At 44.8% G+C, this 14,261-nt stretch overlaps 1 protein-coding gene across 4 annotated transcripts in view; it reads right to left on the bottom strand.

Annotated features, from left to right (window-relative positions):
- VWA3A (von Willebrand factor A domain containing 3A) overlaps positions 1-14,261 on the bottom strand; it is a 59,674-nt gene that overhangs the window by 32,459 nt on the left and 12,954 nt on the right. For all 4 annotated transcript variants that reach the window (XM_058680253.1, XM_058680251.1, XM_058680255.1 and 1 more), the window contains 8 exons: positions 12,290-12,414; positions 12,115-12,192; positions 9,947-10,001; positions 5,184-5,282; positions 3,861-3,967; positions 955-1,080; positions 575-683; positions 304-369 (listed from right to left, as the gene is read on the bottom strand). In XM_058680253.1, the coding sequence (XP_058536236.1) occupies positions 304-369; positions 575-683; positions 955-1,080; positions 3,861-3,967; positions 5,184-5,282; positions 9,947-10,001; positions 12,115-12,192; positions 12,290-12,414 (765 nt within the window). The remainder of the gene's footprint in view (positions 1-303; positions 370-574; positions 684-954; positions 1,081-3,860; positions 3,968-5,183; positions 5,283-9,946; positions 10,002-12,114; positions 12,193-12,289; positions 12,415-14,261) is intronic.

Here is a 14,261-nt window from a genome sequence, read left to right as displayed (position 1 = left end):
TACTCTGCAGAGCGCTTGGTAGGCCTTGACTTTGAATGGCAGGCAGCTGTGACTGAGAGGTCCATACCAGGCTTTGCAAGGTCTGTGAATCACAGTGTGCCATCAGCTCATCACGCACACTGCTGACCAAAGGAGTCCCTGTCGGTCCAGGTTGTCCTGCATCCTCTCACACACTCATTTTAACCTGGTATTTACACATTGGGTGTGAACAGAACAAGGAGGGGGAAACAAGTACACAGCATGGTCTGCAGGCCACAGCTGGGGAGGCAGGCAAGGGGCAAGTGTGTTGGTAGAAGGACCTACCTCTGCATCCGGGCTGTAGCAGTGGTAATATCCCCCAAGGGCTTCTGCAAGGTTCTTCAGGACAGCCTGCAAGGATGGGGACAGTGTCACGACCACACCAATACTTGGCCGAACTACAATGCTTCTGATTTTCCTGACGGGAGAACTAGGCTCAAGAAAGGAATACTGTGGTCCACAGCTTAGAGGGCCTGACTGGACATGGAGCCTTCAAGGCTGTCTCAACTTATATCACCAAACCCAAGAGGAACCTTGGAGAAGCTCGGGTACTTACGAGAGGCAGCTGACTATCACATTTGTAGGTAACCACGTGGATGAAGAGGCCCCTTCCTATGGTGGCCTGCTGCAGGTAGTCAGACAGGATATCAGAAGACTGATCAGGGCTACGGAGGAGACAGAAGAGAAGCGAGCACCTTGGGTCAAACCAGAGAACATTCCAGAGAAAAATGATGATTCCAGGGAAAAATCTGTGCCAGGGCTTTGTGGACTGCAGGTCTGATTGGCCCTGGCTACCCTGTCCCCTCGACCTACCAACATGATCCTCCTCTCGAATGTGTGTGTCAAGAGTCCTGCTTGGTGATCTCTGATCAAACAATGATTTGGTTCTTCAAACTCTTCATGGAGTCCGATACCCACCCAGGAGAGGAGACCTACCAGCTGCCCATGATGATCACCAGAGAATTCAGCCCCTTCAGAGTAAAGATTTTCTTCAGGGCTCGAAGCAAATTGCTGCCTCCCTCAGGCTGCAGTTTCTTTACCCAGAGTTTGAGTTCCTGGAGGCTGGTGGGGAGAGAGCAGCAGGGATCTCACTGTAGTTTACTTACCAGGTGGCAGGCCAAGGCAACATAAACTCATGAAGGCTTAACAACAACTCTTTGAGATGGGTATTCTTATTCCTGTTTTAAGGATGAGGAGACTGAAGCTTTAAGTGAGGATTTATGTAAAGTGATACTGTAAGCAACTAATAAAATAGATTCTATACCAGGTTAACTTCAGACCCTAAGAGTACACTGTCTCTTCTGTTTGAGGGGTTGGGGTTGGGTACGTTCTTTCCTGCCACACCCCACCCAGCTCTCCTGGGAGCCAGACTGCCATGTCCACTATAGAGTGAACCCTCTGACACTTATGGAAAGTTCTAAGAGAAGGCAGTGTGGCTCTGTGGTACTGTCTCATGCCAACAGGGATATATGCCATTGGCAAGAAGAGGAAATTTTTTTTTAAGATTTATCTATTTATTTGAAAGGTTATTTCAGAGACAGAGTGAGTGAGAGAGAGAAATGAGACAGAACAGTAGAGAGAAATCCTCATCCATGGGTTCCCTCCCTAAATAGTCATAACATCCAGGCTATGCCAGGCTGAAGCCAGAAGCCCACATGGGACACTGCTGGTGCAGGCTGCAGCTTAACTCACCATGCCACAACACTGGCATCAAGAAACTTTCTAACTCAACCTTGGATGAAATATCTTTAGTGGCAACAGTCAAACAATTTTGCTCTTTCTACTTCTCTTCCAACCAGTCAGAAAAGGAATCTGTAAATGCCCATCAACAGAGGATTGGATAAGAAAGCTATGGTTCATCTACTCCATGGAATACTACTCAGCTATTAAAAAAAACAAAATGCAGTTCTTTGTGGCCAAATGGGCCAAACTGGAAACCATAATGCTAAGGGAAATGAGCCAATCCCAAAAGGTTAAATACCACATGTTTGCCTTAATTTGATATGATGTTATGTATAACAAGTTATGTTATGAATGTTATATGTTGTGTATAAACCAAAATTGAAATGTCAATGAGGTGGTCACAGAAGGTGGATAAGAAATCGCATTTACTTTTACCATATTGGTTACTCATTACTATGTCAATTAATTCCATAATGATGTAAATTTTTGCTGATGGTATGTTGGAGCTTTTAATTGATTAGGATGATACTCTGCTGGCTCTGTCTTCAGACCAGAGAGGGTATACCTAAGAAGCCGTTGAACTTGACTAGACAATAAGATGCTGGACTCTATGTTTGGTATATGCTTGCAATGGGGGAATCTCAACTGAACTTGAACTGTGGTTATGCAACAAGGTGGAGGAATCCACCATGGTGGGAGGGTTTGGGGAGGGGTGGGGAGAATCCCAGTACCTATGAAACTGTGTCACATAATACAATGTAATTAATGAACTTAAAATAAAATTTAAAAAAAAAAAAAAAAAAAAAAAAAAAAGAAGGAATCTGTGGCCCGGCACAATAGCCTAGTAGCTAAAGTCCTCGCCTTGAATGCGCCAGGATTCCATATAGGCGCTGGTTCTAATCCTGGCAACAGCCCCACTTTCCATCCAGCTCCCCGTTTGTGGTCTGGAAAAACAGTCGAGGACGGCCCAAAGTGTTGGGACACTGCACCTGTGTGGGAAACCCAAAAGAAGCTCTAGGCTCCTGGCTTTGGATTGGCAAGCTCTGGCCATTGTGGCCACTTTGGGTATGAACAGCAGACAGAAAATCTTCCTTTCTGTCTCCCCTCCTCTTTGTATATCTGACTTTCCAATAAAAATAAAAAAATAAATCTTAAAAAAAAAAAAAAGAATCTCAGTTTGGTGCTCATGCATCGGTCTCCTCAGTATTTGAACTGTTGAGGTTCCTGTTTGAACAGACTGAAGTCCCTGACCTAGAACCAGTTTCAAGCAGGAACTTAATATCATTGCTTCATTATCACTGAATTAAGTGATTTCTAATTTTCTAACTATATCAAGTGATATGGAATTCTCAGTTATGATACTGGTAGAAAATTTCCTTCAATTATAGAGGGGCCAGCATTGTGTTAAGTGGCTTAAGCCACTACCTGCAATGCCAGTATACCATATGAGGACTAGTTTGAGTCCTGGCTGTGTTGTTTTCTATCCAGCTCTTTGCTATTGCACCTGGGAAAGCATCAGAAGATGGCCCAAGTGCTTGGGCCTCTGTCACCCATGTGGGAGACCTGAATGGAATTCTAGGCTCCTGGCTCCAGCCTGGTCCCGCTCTACCCATTGTGGCCATCTGATGGAAGAGGGAAGATCTCTCTCTCCCCCAACCCCACTCTGTTGTTTCTGTCTTCTGCTTTTCATTTGACTAAATAAATCTGTAAAAATATAGAAAGAGTTCCTATTAAGATAAACCCACAATAATACAAGTTTCACAGAGCAAATAATACTATGCATGGCAGAGATATGAGCGGGTGATGACAAGGGAAGTCCAGAATCAAATGAGTTGAACTTTCGGCCAATGTCAAGGTGACATCCTGGAGATTGTTTGCACAACCACAGTGGACATCATGGTAAATAATGCTTGCATTCACTGAGTTTTTGACATATGGCAGGCACTTAATTTTCATTTCATCTTCACAGCAGCTCTGTAAGGAGTAAGCATCACCGGCCTTGTTCTGGGAATGAGAGTTAAAGGACTTGTCGAGGTTACCCAGTGACTGTCAGAGACGTGACTCCAGGCCAGAGCTGCCTTAATCATCCAATAAAGACACTGGCACTTGGGAAAGAAATGAACAAGCTGACTTGCTGAAGGAAGGTGGCAGTCACTCACGTGGAGACACTGAGTTCCATGGAGTCTGGCCAGAGGAAGCTGGTGGTGGCACCGAAAGACAGGACATACAGCTTCTCCTTGTGGCTCAGCTGCTCTTCAATGAGCCTCTGCTGGGCAAAAGGACATCATGTCTCCCAGAGCCAGGACCAAAGGGTGGGGCTGGGTTCCCCTCTCTCATCCTGGCTGGCCCCACGGCCTAGAAGATGTGCTGTGCCCAGATCAGAAGACTTGAGGCTCAGCTGACCAACCAGTTCCAGGTTGACATTTGCTTCCTCTTGTTGAGTCTCATGGGCATGTGGGATGAGCATCCTGGCTGCCCCATATGGCAAAGCTGGATCTCCAGCACTTAACTGGCATCAAGGAGGGAGGACAGAGGTCAGGGCTGTGGTTTCTCTCCAAGGCATGTGAGCAGGGGATAGAGCAATGGGCACAGCATCAGCTAGTCCAAGGATCTTAAGCTGCAGCTGGTATGTATTCTTGTATTCTGTGAGAACTACACCCTTCCTTCTTCTGGACCAGCTAGAAATTTCACCTGTGTGCCACCCACTCTACCCCATCTGGGGGAATCTTTCTGAACTTGGCCCTGAGGACTTGTCATTTAGGGACATATTTGCACTGATACCTGTCCCCTGACTCCAGAGACCAGAACAGGTACAAGTCTGGATGAATAGCCCATATTGAGCCTTACAAAGGTCCTGGCAGACCTTTCTAGGAACAGCTATCAGCTCTGTGGTCCCCATCCCAATCCTATAAGAAAACATCCACTCCCTAGGACATCACAGCTGCATGGAGGCTTCGCTGTGCCAGACTTGGCACTGAGCACTCCACTCATGCAGATGCCTTTCGTTCTTATGTCAAACTTATTGGTATCACACTCATTTTACACAGAGCAGTAACTAAGGCACAGAGAGATTAAGTAACACAGTCCCACAGCTAGGAGGTGGCTAGGAGGACCTGACTCCTGAGTTCTTAGTTTTTGTTACAGAGGAAGCCAGAATAGGCCAGAAGTCCTGTGTTCTGTTTATGTTGGAGTCAGCTTCCAACCAAGTCCCATCTTCACCCTCTCTTTCCAGGGGCCCACGGTCTCTAGAGGCCAAGTCTAGTAGTTAGATAGTGTCGTGGTGAGAATAGTAGAAAGTCACATGGCAGTTAAACATGACTCTGGGGTTGGAAGGTAACACAGGTGCTAATTCCGGGGGTGGTATTCTTTATTAAACATCGTGTTTTGCATTTGTAATTGACAAAGCCAGTTAGCAAGCTCAGGAGGGGAAGGAGGGAGTGACAGGGTGGTCCCAGCTACTTCTCTGTGCCAGAGAAACTCACCCCCAGGTCATTCTGGAACTCCTCCCTCTGAGGGCCATTGCCCACTGCCGACGCGTCAATGAGGATGCCTACTCTGGTCCCTTTAATGAGGCCAAATGCCTAAAACCAAACAGAGAAATTTAGAAACAACCAGAACAGCCCTCTGCCTCCCCAGGACCATACAGCTTGGAGTGGGTCAGCAGGGCAAGTACTCCCCTCCCATTTACAGGAAACAGCTAGAAAACTCCCTGTATAGCAAAACCCAACATTCCCTCCCCCTTTAATATTTGCTGTCTGCATTTATGAAGTAATACACATGTTCATTATCTAGAACTTGGAGGTTATAGAAAAGCCCACTTTGCTCACAAGATACCTAATGATATTTGCTTATCTTATTTCTCCGTATCCGTATTTATGTCTTCCTTGCTCTACCAATCAAATGCAGGCATGGTGAGCCCACCAGCTGTGGTGACATTTCTGTGAGATTTCACTTTTATGTTCCTAACACCTATTACTATCAGTGCTGTTGGATTCTGTCCCTAAGTGCTCATCTTGTCACAGCTCCACTGGGAACTGGGACTTTCATTTGCATGAAATTGACATTCATCTGGGGAAGGAGACTCCACAAGATTCTTCTGGCCTTAAATTCTACTTTATGGGATGCTTAATTTTCCTGTTCAATTCACTCTTCTACTTTCATAGAAGAGTATTTTACATCTCTACCACTTCCTTTCTGTATTCTCCCAGCAAGTGATCGTTGTCTCCAAATTCACTGAAAAAACAGAAATTAACAATAAAACAAAACAAAAATCTTTCACATAGAGAATCTACCAATTTACCAGCTTATGATGCACCTAAAACTATCCATCAAAGCTCTGAGCCTATCAATTTGATGTGTAGCTGGATCTTCTCTTATCAAATAGGACTTTAACACTGCTATCGCTCCTATAGGCTCATCAATTACTCCTGATCTATTTTTTGCACAGCATCCGTCACCACACACATGGACCATAATATTGCCCATCTTGAAAAAGAAACAACCTTTTCAGGATCCCACTTCTTCCTGCATCAGCACCAATCCTCTGCTTCCCAGGCTGGCAACACATCATTACTTATGTCTGTGACCCTCTCACACTGGACTCTTCCCCACTGCTCTGAAGTCACACTTGTCAGCCAGGGGGATCAGTGAGTCCCCTCTTGTCAGTGATCAAACCCAAGTTCTCAACTTTCTCAGACTCTTGAGTAGCATGTGACAGACTGTGTTGAGAATTGGACAAGTTGAAAAAGTTAGCTTTCATGTCTCCCAGGCCACCACATTCTCCTGCTTTTTTGACTCCTCGACAGCCAGTCCTTATTAAGTGTCTTTGCCAGAGTCACCCTCTCTTCCCTGTTCCAATGTCCAGATCTTGGCGTGTTCTAGGGACTTGCTCCTGGAGGTGTGGGGCATGGACTGACAGCATTAACATCATCCAGCAGCTTGTTAGGAATATAGAACCTCAGGTCCCATTCCAGAGGCACTCAGTCTATATTCTATACTCTAACAAGACTTTCTGGGTGATTTGACCGCATACTAAAATAATTTTTTAATTAATTTATTTTTATTGGAAAGGTAGATCTACAGAGAGAGAAGGAGAAACAGAAAGATTTTCTACCTACTAGCTCAGTCCCCAAGTTACTGCAACAGCCAGAACTAAGCCAATCCAAAGCCAGGAACCAGGAGCCTCTTTTAGGTCTCCCATGCGGATGCAGGGTCCCAAGGCTTTGGGCCATCCTTGACTGCTTTCCCAGGCCACAAGCAGAGAGGTGGATGGGAAGTGGAGCTGCCAGGCATGAACTGTGCCCATATGAGATCCTGGGCATGCAAGGTGAAGATTTGGCCACGAGGCTATCGTGCTAGTCCCTGCACACTAAAATTCGTGAAACTCTGGATTGTGTCTGCATTTTACCCTCTCTCACACATGCACGCCCTATACCAGAGTGTGGCAATGCTGGCACTCTTGACATTTGGGAAAGGGTGATTCTTTGTTATGAGGAGCTGCCCTGGGCATTGCTGGATGTTGAACAACACCCCGGCTGCTGGTAAACTGGGTGCCAGTAACCTCACTCCTCCCCCAAGCTGTGATAATTAAACATGTTTTCAGATACTGCCAAATGTCTCCTAATGGCAAACTGACCGCCCTCCCATCCCCACTCCTGTTGAAAACCACTGCTTTGCATTTGCCTCCTAAGTGGCCTCATGAGTCTCATGTCTTTAAATGCCAACTGCACAGTCAGGATTATCTGACATCCATCTCCAGGGCAGTCTCCCTTGGAACCCCAGACATGTGCACCTTGCAGCGTGTTCCACATCTCCATCTGGATACCTTGGAGGGCCTGCAGATTCTGTATGTCCCGACATTACAACGGTAACAATTTATAACGTTATGGGATGACTCTACCTTCAGACCAGAGATGGTCTCCCCAAGAAACTGTTGAACTTATCTGGACAATAAGTTGCTGGACTTTATGCTTGGTAGATGCTTGCAATGAAGGAATTTCAACTGAATTTGAACTGTGGTAATGCAACAAGGTGGAAGAATCCACCATGGGGGGGGGTGGGGGGAATACCAGTGCCTATAATACTGTGTCACATAATGCAATGTAATCAATAAAAAAAATGTCTAGGGCTCGGCAGCGTGGCCTACTGGCTAAGGTCCTCGCCTTGATCCCATATGGCTGCTGGTTCTAATCCCGGCAGCTCCACTCCCTCTTTATCTCTCCTCCTCTCAGTATATCTGACTTTGTAATAAAAATAAAATAAATCTTTAAAAAAAAAGTCTAAAAAAAAGATTCTGTATGTCTAAAACGAGATTTCTTGGCTTTCCACCTCAAATGCATTCTTCCCTCGGTTCTCCCCCACCTCACTAAATTGCCTTCAACATCAGCACAGGTACTCTGGCCCCAAACCTATCCAGTCCATCAGCAAGTGCTGTGAGCTCTTCCTTCACACTGTGCTTTGAGCTCACTGTTTCTCATCCCGGCCCATGCGAACGCCCATCCTACTAGCTCACAGTCTGTTTCTGGTCTCTGCTGCCCTGGGTCCATCTGTGCAGTAGCTAGAGTGATCCTTTTCAAACTTGTGAGATCACATTACTCCATGCTTAATCCCCTTTCAAACCCAATCTCTACAAGAACCTCTTACTCGGAACCTGCCCACCTCACCTCACTGACTTCACTGCTCACATTGTTCTCACTGTGCTTGCTGTGTTGACATGCCTGCTGCTTCCGGGGGGTGCCAACCTTGTTTCCACCTCAGGACCTTTGTGTTTGCTGTTCTCCTTTTTCCAGAATCTTCTCCTCTAGATCCCAGCCTGACTCATTCCTCTGTTTCATTTACCTGTGTCTTCAAACGTTCCTTCCTCAGAAGGAGTTTCCTTGGCTACTGTACTTCCATAGCCCTCCTTCTGTTTCGTGCTTTATTCTCTTGCCCTGCTTTAATCTTTCTTTATAGCATGACCTAGTGCAAAGTAAGTGCCATATAAATAGTTGCTGTATTGTATTGTTCAGGGAATAGTGACAAGGAAAAAAAAAAAGGCCTGTATGGGTTCGGTACAGAAGATTTTTTTCCAAATATTTTTGACCCACAGTTGGTTGAATTTCTTCACATGATTTGTGAATTTCTTCACTCTCTGCTCCTCCTCACTGGGCTGTCAAGTTTCATGTAGGCAGAACCTTTTTATTGCTCACGTGTGTATCCTTAGTCCTGAACAGCGCTAGATAAGAAGTCATCACCTGATAAGTATTTGTTGAAATTCATGACCCAAATGAAATGTGAGGCATCCTAGGACATTGCTGATCCCCAGGGGCCAGAAGTCAAAATTTACAGCCAGTTCTGTTGATCTTAGAACTTAAAAAAGCTGCTCTGAGAGCTTTACAGCTTTTGAAATTGAAAACATGCATTCCCTTAAACCTAGCCATTGAAATTCTAGAAATTTATCCTTTGGAAGTAATTGGACAAGCACAGAGATGTAATTGGAATTCAGTGATACCAGATAGTCTCAGCTGTCAAGAGAAGTCTGGAAATAGACATAAAAGTGAAATACCAGGATTTTAAAATCTTGGCAACTATTAGAAAAAATATTTAAAATTACAGAGCCAAGAAAAACACAGCTGCAGGCCAGATCTGGCCTGCATGTTGCTACCCTGCCAGCCCTGCTTTTGCCCTGCACAGATTAGAGACACAGGGCCATTAAACACTTTGGCTTTCCATGCACAACCTCCTGTCTCCCTTTTACAGCCCATGAGGTTTGGGGGAGCTCTCCTAGGCTCCTCCTGCTGACTTCTCCCCACTATTTTCCTAGGAGTGAGTACTAGTTCCAGACATACCTACTTAATATATTTCACTTCCTTGGCTATGGTGATTGGCTTAAATTAGTCCAATGAAATCCAATCCCAGGACTTGGGAGAGTGTATAGGGAAGAAGAAGTGAGGTCCCTTTTGATTAGAGTTGTCTAGGTGGTAATATAAGCTTAGAGCTTACATTACTGATGACCACTTCCCCCAAGCCTGGGGACAGTCATTCCAAAAATTTAACCAACTCAGAGGAAGACAAAGCCCATAGACATAGGGATGACACTATTTGAGCACCAGGATACAACTATGTCTGAGTTTTTCAGGCATGTAGGTTAAGACATTTCTGTTTTAACTTAAGATAATTTAAAACTAGCACCTGCATCAGAAAGAGTTCTAATACGTACAGATGGAATGAGCTAAAGGGGGGCAAAGAACGAATCCATATCCATTACCTTATTGCTGTTTTCGGTGAGCCACCGAATTCTGTGCTGATAGAGTCCAATAGCTCTGCCAAAACACCAGAAAAACTCATCATATACAAGGTCAGCTTCATCACTGAGCAACAGTTACTTATATGGAAGTAAAGTGTGCATTGGACTCTTTTTTTAAATGGGTCTAAGACTTTGGCAGAATATAAGACAATGTATACCAAAGAGAAAACTAAAGACATTAGCTTTGCCAGGACACTTCGTAAAATACAAAGAGACTATGAAAAGGATGGGGTGGTTAGACACAGATCCGTTAAGTGATGCGATGCACACTTTAAAGACTACAGTTTGGTGGAACAAGAGGTGAGCTGCGGAGGATGGCGTAGCAGGTTCTCATGAGAAAGGCCGAAGGACATTCTTGTACTTGTTCAAGTCTGACTTCTCAGATGAAGCTAGTTCTAGTCCTCTAGGGGGGTAACTTAAAGGCATAAGTCAAGCAGTTCAGCAGCAGCTTCTCCAAGGTCTGATTAACAAAAGCTTAGCTTCTGAAAAGTAGCCAGGGAAAGGTCTCAAACTCCCCTTGTTGCAAAGTGTTGTAGTGACTAGTAGGAGGCCAGCATGTCACAGGTTCTTAAAGTAAGGACTCAGTCACTTGAGCACATGTCCTCACATGGGATCTGAGTGTCTACAGAGGAGCAAGGAAAGCCTTCAGGATGAAATCACAGGGCAGTGGGTCGTGGTTAGAGCTAGAAGAGGCTCGTGAGTGTGAATAGATCTGAGAGGATAAACTTTGTAGAGACTCTTGTGTTGGGGATCCAGGTCTGTCCTCCCTGGCTGTGTGTCTTTGCTCAGGTGGGTGACCTCTCTGAGCCCCAGTTTCATCATCTCCAAAATAAAGATAAGAAAAAGGCCTGATCCAAGTTTGTTCAATACCAATTAGCTAAATAGATTTGAACATTCCTTAAATGCTGAATTTCACAATTAAAAGTAAACAAGCAAGACACTATAGAATTCCTTAACATCTGTTTAATCTTCCAACCCAATAAAATTACCATAATATTTATATTTAAAAATGCTTTTATAAACAGCAAATTGGTCATTCTGTAAATAGTCATTAGCAATTGATTTTTGGATAACTGGCTTCAGAGTAATACACAGTTTTGATCTCACCGAGTAAGATCATCTGTGCATCCTTTACTGGAATTTCTGACACAATGATAAATGTTAGCTATTAATTATTATCACCTTCTAAGAAACCTCAGGCAAACAATAATTATGGATTAGAGATGGCTAGATCAGGGATGCAATCTTAAGAACTGTCATATCTAGTGACTGTTAAGAGATACGTTTGTATCTACATGTTTATATATATATGCTTCTGTACATATTGAGTCAGTATACATTTTTATAACTTTATTCATACAAAGTGAATAAATTTCACATATTTCACAATAAAGACGTAGGAGCATAGTGATATATCCCATCCTATTCTATATATTTTGATACATATATGGAACTATATGAGCCAAACCAATTTGACATGGAAAAGTAGTCACTCTTACCCAGGAAGCTGGAGTCAGGAGACAAAATGAAGAGACACAATCAGGCACCAAATTCTGCCATATCAGTGTGAAATAATGTGAGATGTGGATATCTTAAACATCCTATGCCAGGGGCCTGGTGCAATGGCTCAGCTTAATTCTCCCCCCTTCAAGTGTTGGGATCCCATATGGGTGCTAGTTCATGTCCTGGCTGCTTTGCTTCCCATCCAGCTCCCTGCTTGTGGCCTGGGAAAGCAGGCAAGAGTGGCCCAAAGCCTTGGGACCCTGCACCCACGTGGGAGACCTGAAAGAAGCTCCTGGCTTCAGATCAGCTGGCTTAGCTCTGATTGTTGTGCCCAGTGGGGGAATAAATCAGTGGATGAAGGGTCTTTCTCCTTCTCTCTGTAAATCTGCCTTTCCAATAGAAATTAATAAATCTTTAAACACACACACATACACAAAACAAAATGATCTGTCAAACACTGGCCCTTAACATTTTTTATTTTCTGCTTGAGAAAAGATGAGCCTGAGGTTGGAAGAGCTAAGAGCCTTGCTGAAGGGCCCGGCAAGATCACTGTTGGAACAGTCACTTTAGGACTGCTGAAATGAGACCATTCTTGAGCTCTGGGTGTTACCGATAAACATACTTACTCAGAAAGCTTGGATTCAAAATGGCAGATGGTCTGAGTGGAGAAGCGGATTTTCTGCATGACATTGCTGCCTTCCTCCCTGAAGAAGCAAAAGGCTTATGAAGGAGCCTCACGGCCCTAGAGCCTGAGTACATCACTCAGTTGTGGATGTTAGAGGGGAACAGCCTCAGACTTACAGCACAGCTGTGCCCTGTTTTATCAGGTCAGCCAAGGTGAGTTTCTGAAACTCTAGATTGTGATTCGAAAGCCAATCTTCGGGGTCCTCAGAAGCTGAAGGCCAGGTCTTACTCCCCTGCAGCCCCTGCAAGACAGAAGCCAGAGTCAAACAGAAATCAGAGGGAAGAGGACGGGATGCTTTGGTTCCCTTCACACAGGAATTGTCAACACTCACTGATCCCATCTAAAGGTATCTGCCAGTTCTCCTTGCTGAGACCATAAACAAATGTGGAAGCCATAGGGCCGACTGCATTGGAAAGACCATTCATTCTCATTCTCATTCTCTACCTCTCACCTCATCCCCAATACGTGGCCAGGCTACTCAAAGACTACTCACCATATCTACATTGTTAGCCTGAAGACACAAGCAAATGGCCAGGCTATATGACAAAAGATCCACAACTCTGGGGTGATAATCAGGATTTGGTCAATAATTGCCAGCCAGTTTTCCTGTTATTGTTTTTTGTTTGTCTTTGTCTCCACTTCAACTGAGGACCAATAGCAGAAAGCCAAATCTCCCCCTGCCCCTGCCACCAAAAGCAATCATAACACATACCGCTTCTGATGAGCCTTCTTCCAGCCCCCTCATAAGCCTCCTGCCTTACTTGAAGCCTTCACTTTTCCACATTAGCTCTTTCTCACTCCCCTACCTGCCTTCGACTATCTGCCAAACACAAGTGATGGAGACTGACACCTTTTCTAAAGCGAGTTCTGGATGCACTGCCTCTGCGTGTTCTTAGGGTAGTCTTTATTTCCACATTTGCTATCTCTGTGTCTTTTCAGGTGCCTCACCTTTGCCTTTTATCAGCCTAAGGGATCTCCAACAAATGTTAGCTATATTGAGAGACAAGGGAGTGGGTTCATTTGGTCCATGGAAGTTAGAACTTGGAACGAGTAGGTGGATGTTTAGGGGGAAAGAATTTGCCAGCTATCACCAGAGTCTGCTCGTGAGTAGACCACACCCTCCTTGCTTGTACCTAGAGACATGGGCGCCACTTTACATGGTGCTTAGTTCAGGATGTAGTTGGTGGTCTTGGTAGTGGACGTGAAGATGTGTTTGGCAACTAGTCAACATTGGAGAAGTTTTCTGAAAGCCAGAAGACAGGGAGTCCTCCTTCGAGGCTCTGAGTCTGCTTTGGTTTGCCGGAGGCTGGCATTTCTATTTCCCTTGGGAACTTCTGAGCCCTTTGTGTGAAACTAGACACTGTCCATTCTGTGTGAACAAAGAGAAATGTTCTTGTTCTCTTGGAGCTTATACTCTAGTGTGAAGAGATGGACAGTAAACAAGAAATGAAATCCACATACATAATAGTTTCAGTCAGGAACAGTTCTATGAAGAAAACAGAGCAGGGAAGTCTAAGGGAAAATGACTCAGGTAGAGAAGGGGAGGTCACTTTTGGCTGGCCGAGCGTCAGTGAAGGCCTTTCTGATCTGAGCCCTGAAAATGAAGCAGAGCCAGCCCCACACGTTCCAAGCAGACACATGGATGTGGGAAGAGGGTTGAGTGTTTTAGGACAGCAAGGAAGTTGCTGTCGTTTGGTTGTAGTGAATATGGGGTAGCATGATACACAAAGAGGCTGGAAAGGTATACAAGGCCTGGATCCTAGGAATGCTTCCAGGGCAACCACTGTCGTTTATGTGAAGTAATGAGTCTCAAATGTTGCTAAACTTGGCCATGACCTGCTTGGGCTGTGGAATGACAGATACTAGAACAGGAGATCATCTCAGTTCCACCAAGAAACACACCCACATTTGGTGACTGTGGGCCTCAAGTGCCCACTATACTCATCGCTAAGTGATTTCCCGGACAGCTGTCTGCATCCTGCATGGTCCTCCTCGAGGTCAGTGAGGTCAGTGAGGTCAGTGAGGTGGTGGACAAGGAGTTGAACATTGCTGTTGCTGAATGGCAGCGTTGGTTAGAACAGAGGCTAT

This window comes from Ochotona princeps, chromosome 24 (genome assembly GCF_030435755.1).
Source record: "Ochotona princeps isolate mOchPri1 chromosome 24, mOchPri1.hap1, whole genome shotgun sequence".
Taxonomy (NCBI): domain Eukaryota; kingdom Metazoa; phylum Chordata; class Mammalia; order Lagomorpha; family Ochotonidae; genus Ochotona; species Ochotona princeps.
This window is presented reverse-complemented; position numbering and strand designations above follow the sequence as displayed.